The sequence below is a fragment of the Haemaphysalis longicornis genome, unplaced genomic scaffold (genome assembly GCF_048455015.1).
Source record: "Haemaphysalis longicornis isolate Haplotype H1 unplaced genomic scaffold, Haemaphysalis longicornis Haplotype H1 scaffold_1, whole genome shotgun sequence".
Taxonomy (NCBI): Eukaryota; Metazoa; Arthropoda; class Arachnida; order Ixodida; family Ixodidae; genus Haemaphysalis; species Haemaphysalis longicornis.
In genome coordinates this window covers 373,451,111-373,473,203 of record NW_027526203.1, presented here as the reverse complement: position 1 = coordinate 373,473,203, position 22,093 = coordinate 373,451,111, and the positions used below count along the sequence as shown (strand labels likewise).

The following is a 22,093-nucleotide window of genomic DNA, read 5'->3' as shown; positions in this document are numbered from 1 at the left end:
AGACCACCTGGGGATCTTTAACCTGAACTAAAATCCTGCCACACGGGCATTTTCGTTTGTCACCTTCGTCAAAAAAAAACGGTCACCGTGGCCGGTATCGAACCCGCGTCCTGGGGCATGCTGAAATCCCGTGTGCTCACTTGCATCTCCGTTGTACAGTCGTTCTTAGTCCCCGTTCCGTGCTCCGTGTGTTTTACTCGTGCTCTTGGCACGTTTTCATTGTTATTTGAAGTGCTATTATGAGCAATATGAAAGGGAACACAGGAACGCATAGAAAACACCCTCAGACCCAGCTATGCGTGATACGCAGCGGCCGCCGTCGGAAACAAAGCGGAAAGGGGGACGCTGTTCTAACAACTGTTCCCATTCCCGCCGTGCGTCTTATCGGCTGTCGGATGATACCATATTATCGGAGAAATGACGTAAGCTGCTGCTTTGTAGAAATCACAGCGTGGTGGGAGTGCCAACAGTTAGTGGAAGAGCGCCCTCCTTCCCCCTTTGATTTTCACAGCGCCATCCGCGTATTGTTCCGAGTCTGTTTGCCACGCGTTCCTGTGTTCCCTCTCATATTGCTCATAACAGTACCTTAAACGCCGTACAGAAGACTTGCGTGACCAAGATTGGAACCTTGGCACAAGCTCTGAAATCCAAGTTCCGGACAAGAGAAGACTACTTCGGAGATCCGAGAGTGGCAACGCATGTATTTTATTTAGTGCTCCAAAAACTTACCCGATAAGAAACAAGGAAGTAACCAAAACTTCCTTTTATTTTATGTGAACGCAGTGAGGAACACCGTCTGCCCGTCCGTAATGAACGGCCTGCGTGTTTTCATTAGAGCCTTCTAGATTGCTTTACAAAAAAAGTGCTTTCTGGCAATGCATTAATGTACAAAGGTGAAGACGACTTTAAAGAAACTCACATTAGGTTTTGTGGCGAGCATTGTGCAATGAGCTTTGTGTAACAAGCTCTGTAATTCTACCTTATTTTTTAACAGCAGAGCTGCTTAGGCTGACACAAATCCATCTGGCGTAGGCAGAAAACTCCGATCGCACATGAGGGCGTGCCTCCCTCCAGGCGTCCCCGGCGCGAGGCACGACCTTCGAAAATCGTGCCGGGCAGGACCTTCGTGCAATGGCTTCAGAAAAAAAAAAAAAAATCTAGCGCACGTGAATGCCGGCCTCGCGGCGACCGCCCGGCGTCGTCCTGGCTTGCGCGTGGGTTTACGCCGTATGAGGAGCTCTTGCCTTCATCGTCGTCGTGTAGCGACCGGCGCGCCACGGGTCCGCCGCGCCGAAGACGATGTCGACAAATCTGTCAAGCCATCCATTCACAATCCACACGTGGAGACGGCTAGGGGCTCTACCGAAGCGAGGATGCGCTACGAGAGGACTTGCCCTGTATACGCGGCTGCGCCGTCGGAAGACGACGACGAAAGGGATGACGACGGCTGCTACTGAATAAAACACTGCACACACTTTAATGGTCTTTGCTTTTTACAGCGCCATTCAAAACCGCTTCGCACTGCTTTGGTCCGGCTGCTCCCACTTTCCTTCGATCCCCTGTCGGTGGGGGGGAAGATAGGTCAACCCCCAGCTCTGCGTTTTCTCCAGTCTTGCGCCAGTATGTGCAAGCTGTGCCATTTTTTTTTTGCCTCTTCGCTCACGCTAATGCTGTGAGGATATAACGTGGATATATAATGAGGATATATTTTGGATATATAGCTCTTGTTTTGCGACTGTCTGTACCAATTACATAAGTTGCCATTCGCTGCCACTGATCAATGGAGCCGATGGGCCAGCCAAGCTGCTCTAATGCAGCTTTTTTCCTCGGTTCCCACCCATGTACTGCACGGGCAAATAAATAAATGTTCATATGTTCGAATTCAGGATTTCCTGGATCATGGCGTTTAATGCGGCGAAGTTACACCTTTCGCCTCCATTCGAAACGCAGCCGCCGCGGCCAGGACCGAAACCGCGTCCTTGGGCTCAGCAGTACAACGCTTTAGCCGCAGAAATGTCGCTCCTCGAAATTCAGTACGGCTGGCTCGGACGCGCCTTGCTTTCATGGGTCTAAAGCTAAATGTCAGCTCGAATGATACTTTTCCGAAATATGTGACCGGGACAGTATACGCTGGGAAATTTCCATTCTTGGGAACACCAAAGTATTCGCAGTTCAAGGTTGCCCATTGTTTGAAGTTTCCCCACAGAAGGTACTGAAAGTTTGATTTTTTTTTTAAGTAACGACGTCGTCGCAATGTTACGTCGAGGTTGATGTTATCAAACCATTTACGGTTAAACTTTGTAATTCATTGCACATACAATTTGTAATCTGAGTTTCTATCCCCCCTCCGCTTCCGGGGGCGTGGTTTCACTAATGCCTAGAAATTATAGACGCAAAAAACTTTTCTGCATTATTTTTTGCAGTGTACCATAGCGGTGAAAGAGGAGACAGAAAATGAACTAAAACAGTAGAAACAAACTTTATTGACAGGTACCTGGAGCTCAGGCTTCAAAAGTTCTTTGAACGGAGTATCATCGTTTTTCCTGAAGGCATGGCTGACACGCTGGTCTTGGGAGCGTCTTTGGTGGCATCTGTTGCTGTCTTGTGGCAGGTCGGGACCTTGTCTCGGCATGAACGGGACACTGGCGGCAAAGGGACCAAATGGAGGGAATGATTTCGGCGAACACACCGCGCTCACCACCAGGGCCATCCACCATGGCCGCCGCCGCCACCACCACCACCAAATCCTCCACCACCGAATCCTCCACCACCGAAGCCCCCGCCGCCGAAGCCTCCTCCTCCACCACCGAATCCTCCGCCGCCGCTGGAGATGGTGTAGGTGAGCACAGGCTTGAGGGCGTGCGAAACCGTGGTCACCGGCTTCGCGACATAGCTGACCACGGGCTTTGCCACGTAGCCGACGCTCACTACCGGTGTCTTGATGTAGGATACGGACGAAGAGATGACGTGTCCGCCGCCACCGCCGCCGCCGAAGCCACCACCCCCACCGAAGCCTCCGCCACCTCCGAAGCCTCCGCCGCCTCCGAAGCCACCTCCGCCGCCTCCGAAGAGCCCGGCGGACGCAACAGCCACCAAGGCTGGTAGGACGCAGATCTGTAGCAGAAAATGCGGTGGCAGCCGTTGCACATGAGCTCTTGCACAAAGAAAGACAGCGCGCGCGACTGTTCCTCAGCAGCTTCTTTTAAATTAACATTCTAAGCATTTGGCGTAGTCCTAGCCTGCGCAAATGTACCTAAATTCGTCTGTCATTGAAAGAGTGTGTGACGAGACTTAAGACAGGCGAAAACGTTCCGTTTCGATGGCACCACGCTCTCCGTACCACCTGTCCTATAGGCCGCCGTTGGACTACTCTTCAGAAAATCGTAAATACTCTCCAGAAACGGCAGCTTTGTACTGAATTTTCCCATCTTTTAACGTTCCGTTAGTCTGTGAAAATTAACACGCACTATGAAAGATGGGCTTTGCGAAAAACATGGCATTCGTATAGTTGCTATCAACTGTCTCAAATTACACTTCCGTAATCTTGTTAAAGCCAGGTATTTCTAACAAAAATTACGAACAGTACAAGAAGACGGCAGGATTGAATAAAAGAAATTGAGTAATTAATCCATTCAACACGTCTTTACTGTAACATCAAACACGTTCAAGCGCAACGCCGCCTGCATAGAAATTTGTGAATGCGGTAAGGGGCTGTGACGAAGCTATTGGGTACCCATTACATGTCTCGTTACTCTGCTCGTATGAGAGGCCTCCCAGAGCTCATAATATAAACGTTTCATCGCAAACCGTGTACCACAGCGAGCCCGCTCTCCTGGTGTACATGCGCTGCTGTCAAAAGCATACGGAGGGCGTACATAATTGCCACAGGAACAGTCGTAGTGGAGAGAACTGTACAACGTTTGCTTTTAGCGCCCCGGAACCGTGCTGGTGCTATGGATGTATACAACTGCGCAGGCTAATTTCGGAAACGAAAACTACTGGGTGCGCTGAGTTACGCGAGCACACCTGAAGCCACAATCGGGGTAGCATGATTCCGTAAAGCCGCGGTAAGTCGGGGTATATTAATGAGAAGGGACCTTGTTACAGCGAACCTTCACAGTAGCTGGATCGACACGAGCGCGCATGCGCAGGCGCCAACGCAGTTACAGGCCCCCTGCAACACTTTTTTTGGCAAAATCTAGAATACCTTTAAAACGTGGACAACAAGTACGTCCAGGTATGCCTTTTCTTTTTTCTCCCGTTTATTCAAACTTAAAATTCACCTCTTACCCAGCGCGAGCGAGTCAATACGTAGATATAAAGGATGCCGATTGGGCGGTAGAGGTATATGGTGTCGCCGGCACAATGATAGGATCACTATCTGCCTCACTACCGGTTTTTTAATAATCTTCTAGAGGCATTAAAAACGACTGAATTTATGGGATATTACAATGTTTTATCTGCGCACTGTGTCAGCTTAGCAGGGAAGAACATATATACTGAGATAATTCGTTTTGCGGACAGCATACCCCATCGAGGTCAGATGGCGCATGCCATGCCCTTGTCTATAGGCTACACACCAAGTTAAATATAGACACCGTTACATATCCTCAATAAATTTTACTGGACTGTAAAAAAGAGTTAATAAACTTTATATCTCCGGGCGAATGTTGGGTTTCCTGCCCTTTGAAGCATTTCGGTAGCTACTGATCAAACATGTCCAACTTCTTGAGCGGTCACAGTCTGGAAACATAGGCTTTTGTTAACTGCTGGGTTGTAGCCGCTACCAAGCGCTGAAAAACTCGCGAAATGTTCGCGGGTGTATATTAAAGATTTATCTCAACCACACAGGATTCCAACGGCTATTCCGATTCCGAAAGCGACGCGGGCAGGCTGAGATACGACATGAATTAGCGCCACCAAAGTTGAACCTCGCAGAGAACGGTCTGCGCGAAACCTCCCAGCGACAGGCTACACAACTGCGTTCCTTCCGCTGCCGGGACCGACTGTGTTGTCCCGAGACCGTGGTACTCACAGATGCTCGCATGACTCCCAGCTCAGCAGGCCAGTGGTGACTTTTGACCGGTGCCCGGCGCCTTATATACACGGGACACGACGCGTCGCGGCGAGAACGAGTGGCGAGGGGAACAAAACGTGCAGCAGCAGCAGCAGCGGGTGGAAGTGCACGGTCATTACGCGAGCCTCACGCATCGGGCTCCCAGCGTGAATCGCTTCCTGTTGGCCGGATTCCCCGCGCGATGTCAATCATGAAAGGGAACTCGCGAGAAAATTCGACGCGCATCTGGACCGCCTCCTCCGAGGAACTGGTTTACCACGGGCCGGACACCGGCGCTCAGCATGCAGGAAGTCGGGCGCCCATGGGAAGCGGCGGGCCGGAAGAGAGCGGACTGTAAACACGCGCCGCCGCAAACAGCCACTTCGCCGTTACGTAACGGGTGTCGCTGCTCCGGCGCCTCCCCCTTTCTCGCTTGGCTGGCGCGGGCCTTCGTCGCCGGCCAATTTGTTCGATTGTGGGCTCTAAAAACGGCGACGCACCGTTGGCGTATCCGTCCGGTAGCGTCGCGGGCTGCGGACGTCGTAACCCCTTGCTCCGCTGATTACTCCGAGGCACGGTCGCCTTGCAACATGCGGCAGATCGTTCGGGGCTTCTATTTTGGTGCACTACCGGCGTTGGAAGCACCGTTGGAGCACGAGTAACCGAGGGTTAACCGCGCGTGCACATTTCCGCGCTTTGCTCCCTTTTGGGGCTCAGCGCGAGCTGCCGCAGTGTGTTAATCAGAGCAGAAAGAAGATATCCCCGCATGTGCAAAGAGATTTAGCGACGGATTGTCTTTAGCGCCGAACAGAATTACCTTCCTCCGGAATCGTAGAAACTCGGAGCAAGTAGTCTAACGACGGTTCCTTGTCCGCACTCTGTCGAACTACATCTAAAAAAAGGCACTGAAAAAAAAAGAAAGAAATGTAAGTTTCCACATTTAAGCACCTTTTTTTGGTTGTAGGACTATTCCCCAAGAGGCAGTTTGTAGCAGGGCAACTCGTATCAGGGCAATTAGCCGCATGGGGCAGTTCGTAATAGGGCAAAATGTCGAGGTGACGATTCGTCACTTCGACGAATCTGTACAAAAAAAAAAATAATGAACCTGGGAACTTGGCTAGGTGGTGCTGGTTTGTTCTACTACTGTGCGAAACAACAGACTGAGGCAAGGACACAACACTGCACAAAGCGCAGACTAAATACATATTCTTATTGACAAAACGAGCAATTTGTAAGAAATGCCAATTCTTTACGCCTGCTCGCAATGAACGCGTCGTACAGCGAAAAAAGAAACGCGAAAAATTATGCAAACAACATGTATCATGCTTTGACGCAAGTACCTCACGAGGCACCCTTAATCCTACTATCCAAAATCAAGAAGAGCCATCTCGCTACAACCGAGTATATTGTCACGAAGTGTAGGGCACCGTTCTTGTAGAAATAACGTTATAGGAGCAAACTTGTGCCCCGCAATCACGTGCCCGCAATATACTAGAACAAAACGCTAACGTCGAAGAAGCACTTAATAATAACATGTACATGAAAGTATCGGCGAATGGAGTACCGCGATGCCTGCTCTTGTTTCTGGAAACATTGAATTATATCGAGAACATTGTTGATCAAGAAAGGACAGTCTAGGATAAAGACCGCAAAGCTACACCTTTTCTCTGTGAAACAGGACTGTGCAGCATAAGAAAGGAGAAGGAAATACGCAATTCGCTTCAAACACAAAATAAGATACCCGGTGCAGCCACGCGCTGGAAACAAACAAAAAGATTCTAATGCATTTTTCGCGGCAATATTTTCGAAATATTAACTGCGAATGAAGGCTCTCCCTCATTTTATGTTTTGCTTTGCAGCGCAATGTTTAAGATTTGGCTTAAATGCTTTCCTTTTGTATTAGACTGCTGATTCTGGGGAGTTATCTCGTAAGCCTTGAAAGTTCGTTCTTGAGGCTGCAGGCTCACTGAACCACTCAATTTTCGGCCTTGGGTAGCAAGATTGGCTTGGCGGACACGCAGCCTCCCGAGCACTGTCAGCTTAAGGGTGAACAGACACAGTAACTTTATTTGGCCCCAGCCGGGGTGGTTAAGCCGGTGTTATCTTCTCTGTTGTTCGTCGTACAGTAAGGGCCCATTTTGGGCTTTGGTACGGTGCCGTCGGCCAAGGGGACCACGTCCTCTGGTGGATTGAATTTGTCTTAGAAGGCGTCTGAACTTTATCTTTTACACATGCACGTTCGATGCCCCCTTTCATGCACGTTCCGGTGCCGACATGGGAACCAGGCGCTTACAGCTCCTATTTCTTCAGTTGTTTCAGGCCTATGCAGTGGCGTCTGGCACCGGTCTTTTTGAGTGGCTACCTGGAGCAAGCCGGCAACACGACGTGGGTTTGGTCTCCAGCTTCAACACAGCTGCGCCGCCTTCCCCGAATTCACAGGTGGTACAACAGCCATTTCGTGCGACGGTGGAGGCACACGAGGCCAGCTTCACGGAATGCTCGCCTAATGGTATTGACGTCAGTATCGCATCTTCGAAACAACCTACACGTGCGTGGTCGCAAGGCGATGCAGCAGATATGGACCGCTTGACTGATGTCATCGCCATCCGTCGGCATTGGGAGACATCATCAGACGAGTGGCTACTTGAGCGCTTGCTGCGTGACGGCCATTTGGGTTCCGGTGCCGACATGGGAATCAGGCGCTTACAGCTCCTATTTCTTCAGGTTGGTGTTTTCTATCGATACAAAAGAACTAGAGTAATCCCAAAGTCGGTACCGGAGCCCACTGGACCACTTAAGAGATTTTTTGCTTTTTGCGTGTTGGAGTTATCTTGTGTTGAGCGTATTGAAATCACGGTTATCACTGGCCAGCGATGTTGAGGAAAACCCCGGCCTGCTATCAAAAGAATTTGAACAGGAACTCATGAAAACGCTTCGCGACTTGCCGAAGATGTTAGAAAGTCAAGACATGTTAACAAAAGAGTTCGATGCGCTAAAAACACAGAATGAAATGCTAATCAAGAAAATCGCAGAGCTTGAAACGAAAATTGATAAACTCGTAGGATTACCACCTTTAGCGCCACATGTTGAAAGTGAAGAAATACGTACGCAAAGTAACCAACTTGCAGATGCGATGCGACAGGTTTTCAGAACACAGGATGACATTGAAAATCACTCCCGCAGGAATAATCTTCTGTTTTTTGGCGTGGAAGGAGAGGAAAAAGAGACATGGGACGAAACAGAGGCCAGGGTTATTTCGCTTTGCGCTGAAAAATTGCAGGTTACAGTGAACCCGTCATCAATAGAAAGGGCTCACAGAATGGGCAAGCCTAAAGATGATAATCCCAGACCAATAATTGTGAAGTTCGCTCTTTTTAAGGACAAGCAACGAGTGCTCTCTGCTGCGTCAAAATTAAAAGGTACTAAAATTTCAATAAGTGAAGATTATTCTAGAAACATCAGACAAGAAAGAGAAAAGCTCATCGCTTTTGCACGGGAACGCGGTGCCAAAATTATACTTAGGTACAATAAGCTCACGCTGGATGGCAAGACCTACTCGTACGATAGCACCAGTGATTCGGTTGGTGAATGCGCTCAATAGCAGCCAACGCATACGACGTCTCACCGAAATAATGCTTCTTTCGATAACCTGTCTTTTGTTCTTGTGAACTGCCGCAGCTTGAAAAACAAAACCAGTGAATTTCAAAGCCTGGTCAGCATCACGCAACCGGATATTATTATTGGAACAGAATCTTGGCTAGATGGTGACATTTTAAATAATGAAGTGTTTCCTTCGGGGTATACCAGCTACCGGAAAGATCGCAATACGCGAGGTGGTGGCGTGTTTATTCTAGTACGCGATACTGTACAGAGTATTTCGGTCCGTGGTGATGACACTTCTTCCGAATCTGTGTGGTGTAGAGTAATATTTCCGGACGGGCGGAATATTGTCGTCGGTTCTTTTTATCGACCCCCTGGTTGTGTCAGCACAGCCCCCCTTCTTAGTTTATCGAGATCTCTTTCTGCTCTTTCGTCAGATATTGTTCTTCTTGGTGGTGATTTTAACATGCCTGACGTTACCTGGAATTATACACTTCCGGTTGAAAATAGTCGAAGCGCAGTTCACGCTACATTTTTAAATTATTCGTGCATATGGGATTTTCCAGCCGGTAAATTTTCCTACTAGGATTACTGCCTCGGGAAGTAGTGTACTGGATCTGGTATTCAGCAACCAAAATGATTTTGTTCAGTCGGTTATACCATTACCAGGAATTAGCGATCATGAAGTTGTAAATGGTACATTAATGTGCAAGCGGGTCAAAAATAGTAGACCATGTCCACGAAAAATTTATTTATATGACAAGGGCAATTACGATTCCTTGAGTGCAGAATTGAGTTCTTTCTTGCCGTCCTTTGTGGACTACAGCCAATACCTGGACATAGAGAGATTATGGACCATATTTAGGGATAAAATAATTTCATTAACAAATAAGTTTGTCCCATCAAAAAGACAGAAACAGCGCGTCGACAAACCTTGGATGACAAAAGAGTTACGTACGTTCATAAAAAGAAAGGCTAGAATGTACAAGACATTTAGACGAACAAAAAGCCCCAGCCTATACGCTAAACTAAAGGAATTTAGTATGCAGCTTAAAAACGACCTGAAGCTTTCAAAACGCCAATATTTATCATCCCTAGCTGATAGAATGAAGAAAAACCCCAAAGAAGTATGGCGTTATATCAAAAATAACAAGGACCCCGTTGGCATTCCTGCTATCACGGATAACGGCAAATTACTAAAAGATAATTTCACTAAAGCCGAGTGCTTTAACGCATATTTTTATTCAATGTTTTCAGCTCAAAATCCCACTTTTGTGTCTCATTCGCTTTCACAATTGCCAGATATGAATGACATTGTTATTACCGAGCAGGGCGTGAGGTCATTACTCAGTAATCTTAATCCATACTCCGCGTATGGCCCTGATGGTATCTCAAACCACATTTTAAAGCGCTGCGCAGCCGCAGTAGCTCCTTTCTTAGTTTTAATTTTCAATGTGTCACTCCAAACTGAAATGCTACCTCGTGATTGGAAAAGTGCAAATGTCACACCCATGCACAAAGCTGGGGACCGGAATCAAGAATGCAATTATAGACCAGTATCTTTAACGTCAGTCTGCTGAAAAACACTTGAGCATATTTTGTACTCGTCTATCATAAAACGTCTTGAGGGAAATCATTTCTTTTCGCCAGCTCAGTATGGCTTTCGCTCTGGTTTATCGTGTGTCACACAATTAACTGAGTTCATTCATGATGTTGCCTTCTCTTTCGACCAGGGCCTGCAAGTAGACGCAATATTTTTAGATTTTAAAAAGGCGTTTGACGTAGTGCCACACAACCCCTTGATGCATAAGTTATCACTTTTGGGAATCCCTAGTTGCCTTCTTGGTTGGTTAAAACAGTACCTCATTGCACGGGAACAACGGGTAGTCATAAGTGGCACTTCATCATCACCAGTTGAAGTTCTGTCTGTCGTGCCCCAGGGATCAGTTCTTGGGCCGCTGCTGTTTTTTATTTTTGTGAATGATTTACCCAATGGTATCCGGTCAAATATCAGATTGCACGCCGATGACTGCGTCTTGTACTACCCTGTCAAGAGTGTCAGTGATTCACATGTTTTACAATTGATTGATTGTAGGGTTTAACGCGCCGACGCAACGCGGGCGATGAGGCGCGCCGTAGTGGAGGGCTCCGGATTAATTTTGACCACCTGGGGATCTTTATCGTGCGCCGAAATCTCGTACACACGGGCGTTTTTGCTTTTCGCCTCCATCAGAAAAGCGGCCGCCGCGGCCGGGAATCGAACCCGCGACCTTGGGCTCAGCAGCGCAACGCCTTAGCCACTGAGCCACCGCGGCGGGTACATGTTTTACAAGCAGATTTATTCAAAGTATTAGAATGGTGTGCGCAATGGCAGATGAATTTAAGCATAGCTAAATGCTACCATGTAACATTTACTAATAAGAAAAAACCCCTGCAATGTAGTTATCTTTTAAACAATAATGTATTACAAAGTGTACAACAAATGAAATATCTAGGTGTAACATTGAACTCAAAATTAGATTGGACAGACCATATTCATGCAACATCTGCAAAAGCTTCTCGGCTCTTGTATTTTTTTCAGAGAAATTTCAAAGATTCCCCTCAATCACTAAAAGAAACACTTTATTTCACCAACATTAGGCCTATTTTGGAATACGCGTGCGCAGTGTGGGACCCATATACGGAATTATTGAAAGAACAGCTGGAAAGGGTACAGAAGCGTGCAGCCAGATTTGTTACAGGTAACTTCAACTTCAATCTAAGAAGCTCTGTCATCCGAGATAACTTAGGGTGACAAACATTAGGCTCACGTTGAAAAATTTGTAGATTAAAGCTTCTCCATAACATTGAGATAGGATCAACTGGAATTAACAAAACACTTACCTAAAAACGCCGAATTACGTGTCCGCACGAAGAGACAATTTAGAAAAAATTAAACCGTTCCAGTGCCGCATCAATGTATTTAAGTATTCCTTTTTTTCCAATACAATTAACGATTGGAACGTGCTCCCGAATGAAATTGTGCGCTCACCGAATGTTTTGACTGCTCTTGAAAGTGTTTCTTGAATGCTAACATTTGATTTACTGCTTTTGACCGTATTTTGTTGCTATGTTCTGAATTATGTTCTGTTGCTATGTTCTGCTGCGTTCTGATTACCGAGACAAACCTGTATTCCCATTCTATAGCTTGCATTTCTATGATTACTTGTTGTTTTTGGGATTACCCGCCGCGGTGGCTCAGTGGCTAAGGCGTTGCGCTGCTGAGCACGAGGTCGCGGGTTCGATTCCCAGCCGCGGCGGCCGCTTTTCTGATGGAGGCGAAAAGCAAAAACGCCCGTGTGTACGATATTTCGGCGCACGATAAAGATCCCCAGGTGGTCAAAATTAATCCGGAGCCCTCCACTACGGCGCGCCTCATCGCCTGCGTTGCGTCGGCGCGTTAAACCCCACAATCAATCAATGTTTTTGTGATTAATAATTAACCCCCCTACAAAAATGCCCAACGGGCACTGTAGGTATTTGGAATAAATAAATAAATAAATAAATAAATAGTCCGTTGTGCTGATCCTTAAAAAGTAAATGAAAGAGATTGTTTTTTCTTAACGACTGGGTGTACTAGCGATGAATAGCCCTATGTTGAACTGCCCTACGCGGCCAATGGTCCTACTACGAATTGCGCTGTTACGAATTGACCTATTATAAATTGCCTTTCGACGAACGGTCCGGAACTCCCTTTTTTTCCAGACCTAGCAACGTTAGAAGTTTCGTAAAACATTACGGGCGCTTTTTTTTTTTTTTGTTGATTGACGTCCAGAAAATTGGCAATAGCGTTTTGTGGCATAACAGAAATCGCTGTAACGATGATTTATCTATGAATCACGCTTTGAAAAAAGTTTAAAACACTTTAATTAGATGAAACGTTTTTTTTTTACTTAAATTTTGTTATATCACTTCACCCACCGGCGTGAAACCGATATTCGCCGTGGTTTCATTAGACTTAATCGACGCATTTCATGGCAAATTTGAAGGTTCAAAAATGCGATCTTCGCATTTCACGATAAAAAAAAAATAGACTTGCCTTGAAGTCTTAGAGGCTCCAACTTCTCGGCATAGAAATCTATCGTAAAAACTTGGGATTAGAAAAGCGGTGAATATTATTTTCAATTTGTTTCCGTCATTTACCCGGGCAGCATATTTTTCTCCCCTTCCTTTCTATTCAATATTTGCCCTCCCCCCCCCCCCCTTCCCCCCCCCATAAAAAAAGTCCTACTACGAAAAGTCCTACTAAGAGGACACTTAGCTAAGCAGCTCTTAAAGTTTCGGAATGCGAAAACGTTATAGTTAGCCTTGTTCATTTTCCGGTTTTATATTTTGTAAAATCGGGGGGTAAAAATCGGGTGCTGTTTTTCAAACTGATAATCTTCTTTCGTAAAGCTGTTTCGAAATTCGGATTTTTTCGAGTTAAATCTACAGTTGTACTTTGTTGTACACAGAATTTATTTTATCAGAAGTGTTACATTGACAAAGGCGACCCCGAACCGGACTCCGTCTCCTCCGTTAGTGTAGTGGTAGCGCGGTGAACGAGTGACCAGCAAAAGTTGCTGCCTTGATGATGACGACGGAAAGCCTACGGTAGGACTGAAATAGGAACATCAGCGAGAGACGATGAGGGACGAAATAGGAACATCACCTTTCCGGGCGAGCTTACAGCATGGCTCGAACCGAGCGACAGCGGGATCCGAAGCTGTGAATCGAATGCGTTCTGCGCTCGGTGGAACCGAGTATTTATGTCCGAAGCGCTAACAGTCGAACAGTTTTACTAGTGCTTGAAAAGAGTAGACACACAGACACAAACACTCTTTTCCGAGTTCGTGAGAGCCGGCAGTAGCAGCGCTCGTTGAGCCTGCGAAAGGGAGAGAGGATATCTCGGCTGCGGCGTCCGCTTCGCGGGTGCAAGTCTCAACACTAAGAACAGTTTGTTTTATATTTTGCTACCGCCGAGATTGAGTCACCGACAGCGAGGCGTCCACGCGGCGGCCGTTCTGCGGCATTTCATAGCTGATGATGATGATGATTGCTATTGGTTTCCCCTTTGTAGCGGGGTGATGACATGTCATCTTACCAAAAAGGACTAACCCATGTTTTACACTCTTGGTTTAATACTAGCGCTGCTTAGGGAGGCACAAAAAGCTTATTAGGCCCGAAATACTTTCTTTTCCCTGTTACAGGTGGTAACTGTCCTAGGCAATATTCCCCTCTCTGCTTTTCGTCCACCAGCATTCAATCTTCTTTTCGTCCCCTCGACAGCCTTGAAGTTAACTTCCTCTGTGCTACCCTTAAATCCTAGGGCTTCTGGAAGCCGAATATTTCCCTCGTGTAGATTTGGATGGATAGCCTCGCATTCGAACACGTGCTGCATAGTTTCTGTTTCTTTTCTGCACACCACTCATACCCCATCATTTTGTGAATACTTCCCCACAAAGCTCTTAGTTCGCAAGCAGCCGGCTTTATAGCCTCAAAAAGCAACGCACTGCCGTGGGAATTATCGAGAAATTTTCCTTTATGATGTTCAATTTCTCAGCCCTGTACATCTCTAACGACGTTTTAGCTTCCATTTTTTCTCTCCATTTATTATTTTCAATCTGCCTTACCTCTTTTTTGGTTACCTTGGCTGTTTTGGATTCTCCACTGTTCTTTCCGTATTTCATCGTTAGCCTTCTAGTCTTCCTTAACCATTGCGTGTCCACACTTTTCAAGTTCAGGTACCTAAAAACCTTAGCTGCCCACCTTCGTTGATTCATTACTCTCAACCTCATCTCAAAACATATGTTACTCTGTGCTTCTCGAACTTCAAACGACGCCCAGCCCATATATCCCTGTACTGCTTCGCTAGTTGTTTTTCCATGCGCGCCTAAGGCCAAACGTCCTACTGTTCTCTGGTTCACTTCAAGGCCTGATAGAACGTCTGTTTTAAGCAGAGTACAGCATTCGCAAATGTGAGACCCGGAACCATTACTCCTTTCCACATTCCTCTTACTACTTCATATCTGTTATACCCCCACAGAGCTCTATGCTTCATTATAGCGGCGTTTCGCTTTCCCTTACTCTTAAGTTGCTCCTCGTGAGTTCTTAAGTAGTTATCCCCTTCGTTTATCCACACTCCTAAATATTTATATTCCTTCACTCTGGGCAATTAGCCTGTTCAAGGAAGGCAGGCTTTCTTACACAGCACAGGAGCTCTATAGGCTTGCAGCACGCACGCAGAGGGTAGCAGCGCGCAGAACAGAAGGTACACGAACACGAAAATTGATGTTTGTTTCAAGCTGGTAATCGGGGGAGATGAAGTTTTTCAGGCTTGCTTCCAGCATGTACTGGTTGAGATCTGTGCATGATTGTGCAGATCGCTTCATTCGGGGAGCAATCAGCTTTAACCCGATTTTCCTGAAAGGTGTTCGGGGTTTAAAATTGGGGTAAAATCGTGTTTTACCCGAATATGAACAGCCCTAGTTATAGTCCAAGTGAACACCTGAGGCCCTTTGCGGCCGCCCAGCGTTTTCGAAGGATTTCGTACCCGTCTAGCCTGAGAAGATTTGCTTCGTAATTCGCGCCCGCCTTACGCTTCGAATGGCTTCGATCTGTTTCCGACGCGTTGCGCTGCTGGCCGTTTCTGCCGTCATGTATTGGGGGAGTTGGCGACGATAGCGGATTTCGCCGCCTGTGTTCCCGCTCGCTTAGCTTTGTTTTTCCGCTCGCTATGCGGTGCGCTGGCGTGAACGGACACTTCAAAGTTCAAGCGCGTGCTATTGTACGCCTGGAGCTATTGAACGCTCCAAAGGCACGTGATTTAGGACACGGAGCAAGAATATGTAGTCTAGCTTGTTTCTTACTCCGTTCTCTAGGAGCCGTTTTGTTGTTACGGACACCCACACCGGACGCCCGCTTTTTCACTCGTGGGCCATTTATTGCTTGCGCAATAAAAAGAACTACTTCCCCTGTGCCCTTTTTGGCGTTCTTTACTGCTGCCTTTCCGCTTTGTGTTCATTCAATAAGCCCCTCATCCCCATTCTGATTCTGTGTGTCATCATTTGACCAGATGTGAATCTTCATCTGTCGTGTTCCGCTTAGCTGATTAAAGGCATAACTGTACAATTTTTATGGCGGACGTCGACAGTTTAGGGAACAAGAGCACAAAGAAACACACACACGCTCGCACGCACACAAACACGCACAGTTGCACACGCGCGCACGCACACGCGCGCACACACACAGACCGGACGGGGGCTAGACATCAACTGAGGCATTTACTCAGGAAAATCATGAGAACACGCAACTTGCGCAATAGTCATCTGTAAAACTGACTTTTCACTGTTTGCAGACGGCGTCAAGTCACAGAGCGCACCGAATCAAATAAAGACGCCGCCCAGTCCGACTACTAAAATTTGACTTCGCGGCAGTGGGAGATTCAAGGCACCAGGGGACGTTTCGCCTTCGATCTCGCACTACGAAGGCTGCAAACACCCCCTCTTGTTTCTACTCCGCTGGCCATGGCATCTGCCCCACTATCCCCCAAAATGTAACCCTCGATCTTCCCATTTCGCTAGTGTGGAATCCATTACCCTGATATGTATTATAACAGACTTTCAATTCCTGGCTAACATCTGTGAGCCCTTCTTTTATTTTTGTATGGAGCATCCACGAGCGCTGTGCATTGGGAATAAAACGCCATCTTGACGTCCTTCCGACCAGACGGCCAGCGCGGTCGCAGTAGTCGCCGCCATTCATTCCGCACTGTTTTTCTGTAGTCACCGCCGGCAGCAGCAGCAGCTCCACGTATGCAGCGGTGCTCCCTGACCCGCCTGATTACGCTTGAATGCTAAGTGATGTCGACATGGCACGATGCGGGAAGAAAACTGGGTTCGGCCGACTCTACCTTTTCGCTTTGCGTGAAGCCGACTGAGCTACGTGCGTGTTTCTGTGGCCGCACGTCGACGACGCTGACATTCTTGATTTTCCTTCTTGGAGGTTATCGCCCTGTGGTGAAACCCTCCCTCACCTGAGACTTTATAAGCCACGGTTCGTGAACCCACCCGTTCATCTTAAACCTGTGATTTTCCAGTCTCTTCTGACTTCATAGCGATTAAGGAGGATGGTTGTTATTCACCAAACAAGAAAACGGAGTAAATCAACGGAAACAACGCACGACAGATACACGCACAGATACGCGCACGTAGCGCAGTCGGCCCATATAGCACGGTGGCTAAGTGGCAAAGGCATTGTGCTAGTGAGTCCAAAGACGCGGGTTCGACCCCGGCCGCAGTGGCCGTTTTTATGGTGGAAAAGAACAGCTTTGGTGCGTAATATCCCCAATATTCTATTTTTTTGCCATCGTGAAGGACCAGGTTTAGGCTTGTTCGTCCCATAGAATTTCGTCAGACCGATTTCTAAAAAGGCCGACCGCATAGGATCATTTGTCATAGGGCAGTCCGTCCCATTCGAAAGTTTGCTATGGGGGCGGGAGAATAAACTTCGAATTGCTGTCTCTCTGTGCCATGCCTTCAATTAGATTGGCTTCAATGAGACACAGTTGGCTGCTACCCGCAGTCGCTCATACGTAAATTATTTTCATGATTGTTACGTAACTGTCGCCGTCTGGTTACTAGTATCAAAACATCCTATACAGCAAAACAGGATAGCTCATGGCTGCACTTGATAAAAAGTTTATTAGTCAAAATTAATTTTAGTCTTGTAAACTTCTCTTTGCTGGCAGGCCACATTCAACGTCGTGTCGTTGACCTTGTGCGAGTGCAGGATTACCCCCCCCCCTTCCCCCGTGCAAAAGCCTAGCAGCACTCCCATGTCAATAACGAGAGTGGGATCATGCACAAAAGTAAGCTTGCTTTCATCCCACGCCGACACCTCGCTCGCTAACAAGCAAGCTCGGAATTCCTTCATATGAACGAGAGAGAAACAAAGACCCGAATCGCGTCACCGTCGCCGACTACTTTGAATGACATTAGGTGTTTGCGAGTTCCTGATCAACAGCTGAAAGTTAAAAAATAACAAACAAACCCTTTTAGGTTCATTGTTCACTGCGATTTTCATTCGTTGTTCAAAAATACCATATTTATCCAATGTCGTGCGTATGACAAATTCTCAATATTTCTCAAAAGCCACCTCCCGAAACCGGACGCAGGGGAGGGATGTTTCCGTTGAGGATGTTTCCTCACGGCCATCGCCCCGCATGGTTCTGGGATTTTTCTTGCCTATATTTATATCTTCAAGATGTATGGCTTTAAGGTGGTGGTCGCACTCCCTCGGCATGCGCCGCCAGTTTTGGGCGATGTTTGTGTAGCCACTGTTGCGCTTTAGTTTGCACCGCAGACATAGCTGCTATATCAATAAAAAGCTTAAGGCTCGCACTTTCCCATATCGCTAACCGGTGCATTTCAGCTGATTTGGCTTTAGAAGAAGAAGCCAAATTGCTATAGAGAAAAATTGGATTTTTGCTTCACTTTCGTCGGCATTTGCAACCATTACACAATACTATTAAACGTAATTCCATGCGGCTTGGAATGTGCCTAGAATACATGTCTGTGCAGATGCTTACGCGGGGAATGTACATTTCAGCGATTTTATGTTGTTGTACGGCCGTTGGCGGCATGCGTCAAGGCGGCACTGTGTACTGCAAATAATGTACGCTGAAAGATTCTAGGAAAAGTTCACTGGCGCATACGCCGGTTTTATTTTCGACCGATTACATAGTGTCCGACGAGTTATTTTTGCGCCGTTCCTTCGTTGGTCTAAACGCCATGCTAACAATTGGGCAATGTTAGCGCGTCCGGTGCGACTGTGGAGGTTACAATTATTTCTTTTATCTTCATATAACAGTGTTCAGTTTGCGATGACAAAGTCAAGGGGGAGAGGAGAGCACATAAACATATGTTGGAAAAATGATTAGTTGAAACAGCAGCTCCAGGATAAATCGAATACATATTTGCAACACCCATCGCTTCCCTTGTAAAGATCAAATGCTTTCGGATTCTCTTGACGTGTATCTTAAACATGCATGGTGAATTACGTTTGCTGCCGGGAATCAAGAATGGAAGACAGGCCATATTTTATTATAGTTGCAGTATTATATACGTATATGGTTAAAAAAAAGAAATTTTGTTTTGTTCTAGGGCTTGGTTATCCGAATTTGATTCCGTGTTCTCATTCCGACTAAAATTTCTATTGCATCAACAGAGACGACAGGGTTGCACAGCGCTATAGACGAGGACAGAAGGAATGACGTAACCCACGTGCCGACGACCTCAACCACGGTTCATTAAAGAAACCGCCTCAAGAAACGATATTCCTCTTTTCACTTATTTACACCCAAGTTCTCTTTTAGTAACGTGCGCTGACAGCCTTGTCCGCGCATGTATCGCTACATCATCCAACCTTCCACCCTAACTGCACTGAAAAACAGGAAATTCTACTTGATGATCAACGTCCTGTGCTATTTGTGCTACGTCCGTGTAGACAGCTAGCGCACTTGAGCGTGGTTTGGGAGAACGAGCAAATCGCGACAGCTAACGTTCATCTTAAGCGCAGAAAAAAACAGGGACACAGTAGACAAGGACAAGCGCTTGCGGACAAGCGACAGCTAAGGCGGTGCCGAACCACCCCAGCAACGCATCTGAAGAAAATCGGTTTGCTATGGCTCAGGCAACAAAACAAGCTACCCCGATCATTGGAGGTGGAAGGCGTCTTGTCTCGGTCGCTTTCTTAGTCGCGGGTCGGTGGCGTAGCCTGCTGGCAAAATCTGAACTACTCGCAAGATGGCGGCCATTACACAGTCACCTTAACTATGGTGGCTAGAAGGCCACCTTAACGAGAGTTCGATTCTAGTTCACTCTACCTTAACGTTTCAGAGCTGCGTATCTTTTTCCGCTCGTACTTTACCTTCGCTTAAAATTATTTATATGGACTGCACCGTTCGGACCTCCAAAACTCATACAACATGACTCAAATCAACTTGACTTGCTGTGGTCCTGCCTCGCCTTGAGGCCGACGAGACTGCGGCACCTTGCGGCGACGGGCCTCCGCGCAGACGACGCCTCCGCATACGCCGCATGGATACATGGGCGCCATCATCGTTCACTCCTTGAGTTCATCCGCGAAGCGAACATTTTCATTTAATCACCATCACCTCATAATTCATATGCCCTGTGGCAAAATAAATGTTCTTAAAAAAAAATGAGCTCCCTTAACTTTTGGATCCTGAGTATATTTTTCTACGTAAAGCATGATAGGGCAAAGCAAAATTACGCCCGAAAGCTGGTCGTCCAGCTACAAACTGGAAGATTTGTTGTTACAGAGCAGCGGCCAACTAAACCAAACCCACAGGAACTGAATACCATATTTCGAAGGTATGATGTTAGCAGCTCTACTGCGTTTCTATTGCCAGGATTTCTTCCGGACGGCCTCTAAGGCGTTGCACTGTACAAAGCTCAGCGCTAAAAAGAGCGAGAGATGGGGTGCAGAAGCGTTACCAGTAAGGTTGCTCTGCACCACCACCCTGAGATACAACGGGGAAGACCATAATCTGCATAACCATGGGTTTATTATTCCGCTATGTACAGAGACCGGGGGCGACCAATTCTATCCCTACGAAGACTCGACGAGTGCCACGAGCGCCCTCAGGTCGAATTTGCACGTGGCGTAGGACCTGGTGCAGCCCGCCACGCCAGCAGATCGTCCTCTTCTGTACGCAGTCTCGAAGTCAACGAAGGCAGAGTCGCTGCCGACGGGCCCCAGCCCAGTCATGAAGTCGGCGACGCGACGGCCGTACGTGCCGTAACTGGAAGGGTCGGCGCTCACTTCGCAGGACAGGCGCAAGATGCAGCGATCGGAGTCCAGCTCCTTCACCAGGCTGACAGCCTCCTTCACGACACGAGGGTCGCTCTCTATGCTGCGTCGGCCCTGTTGAAACAAACAAAAGACGTTGCTAAGACGGGGGCACAAATGAACTTGTTCACTTTGCATGGGAGCCTACCGCATCATTTTTTCAGCTTAGTTCGCCACCCGTCCACACAAAGCCCAGAACACGTGTAACAGCTTCATTTGCTCAGACCTTATAATTACGGATTAAAGACAAAAGTTTAGAAAGGATATATTTCGGGCCGCCATTGAAAGCTGAAGAAAATATTTAGGTAGGTAGTATGCGCGAAAATGCACTTACACCAGGACAGTCAATGAAGTCATGGAGTCCCAGAAGTTACCGAGAAATGTGTGGGCTGATTGGGAGACACTACACACATTTACGATATGCCATGTGCGAAAAACGCCCGCACACAAATAGAAAACATGACGGGTTTAAACGAACAAAACAAGCTATTCCCTTCGTCCGAGTGCTACCAAACATATAATTCTCGTAAATACTCACTCGGAGTGTTGCAGTTTTCTCCGCTTCCACGTTGACCAACGGGCTCCGGAACTCTCCGGAAGCGTGAACCTGGGATCCCTTCGTGCCCTTGACGGTAGCCGAACCTTCGGAGGAGAACTTCACCTTAGGAGATTCGAATCGAGCAGACTGGTTGGCAAGCAGAACGAAGTCCTTGACCGGCAGCCGGATGGAAGTTGGGCTCTTGAGGCGGCCACCAATAAAGTACGGCAGCAGTGCGATGGGCACAGAGATGGTGGGGCCAGAGAATATGCTCTGGGGCTTCGGCAACGGTACGACACGTTCGGGTAGCCGGTTGTTCTCGATAGAAGCTCGCAGACCGACGCCGTACCGGCTTACGTCCCACCAGCCGAGCATACCCAGGATCTTCATAGCGATGGCGAGCTTCAGGCCGCCGACCCCGCCCAGACTCACGATGGCAGAGATGGGCAGCAGGGACAGGGTGGACAGGAAGAGGGCGTCGGCTCCCTCCAGGGAGACCAGGACCAGGACGGCGACCAGGAGCGGGAAGACGTTCATCTTGGGATGTGGCTGGGTTGTGAAGTGCGGTGTCCTCGGTGAGCGCCCGCTTAAATATCCTAGCCGCCTCTTTGTTCATTGGCGGATAGAGCGCGCTGAACACGTGATTTAGCTTTGGCGGCACCCATGTTCCTTTCGCTCACTCTCTTCCGGTCTCACCCGAGGTTCACGTGTACATGGCGTGATTCACCTCTGCCCAGGAATGAAACCAGAGAACGCACAATGGGAAGGGGACACGGGGTGGCACCAGGCGCATCAGCCTGATAAGCTAGGTCGGAAGCATCTGCTTGAAACCAGCCCCTTCTGGTTGGCAGAGGTCAGAAGGAATGCCGGAGGCAGTGGTACGCCTTGAAGCGACTTCCCAGGAACGAACGTAGAAGAGGAGATGGGTGGGTTGTCGAGGGGGTCTTCTTAACTAGAAGGGTCATCACCCCCTCCCCCCCCCCCCCCCCCCCCCGCCTGCCTTCCTT

General features: G+C 47.7%; 2 protein-coding genes across 2 annotated transcripts; both read right to left on the bottom strand.

The window, feature by feature from the left end:
* Nucleotides 1–2,473: 2,473 nt before the first annotated feature.
* On the bottom strand, nucleotides 2,474–5,492 carry LOC144171571 (uncharacterized). The gene is made up of 2 exons (XM_077700983.1): nucleotides 5,036–5,492; nucleotides 2,474–3,114 (listed from the first exon to the last, which is right to left on the bottom strand). Exons 1-2 carry the CDS (start codon nucleotides 5,045–5,047, stop codon nucleotides 2,695–2,697), a joined length of 432 nt encoding a protein of 143 aa, XP_077557109.1. The 5' UTR covers nucleotides 5,048–5,492; the 3' UTR covers nucleotides 2,474–2,694.
* A 14,762-nt stretch (nucleotides 5,493–20,254) lies between these two features.
* LOC144171555 (uncharacterized) lies at nucleotides 20,255–21,679 on the bottom strand. The gene is made up of 2 exons (XM_077700982.1): nucleotides 21,087–21,679; nucleotides 20,255–20,623 (listed from the first exon to the last, which is right to left on the bottom strand). The coding sequence occupies exons 1-2, from the start codon at nucleotides 21,621–21,623 to the stop codon at nucleotides 20,309–20,311; spliced, it is 852 nt and encodes a 283-aa protein (XP_077557108.1). The 5' UTR covers nucleotides 21,624–21,679; the 3' UTR covers nucleotides 20,255–20,308.
* Between the last annotated feature and the right edge of the window lie 414 nt (nucleotides 21,680–22,093).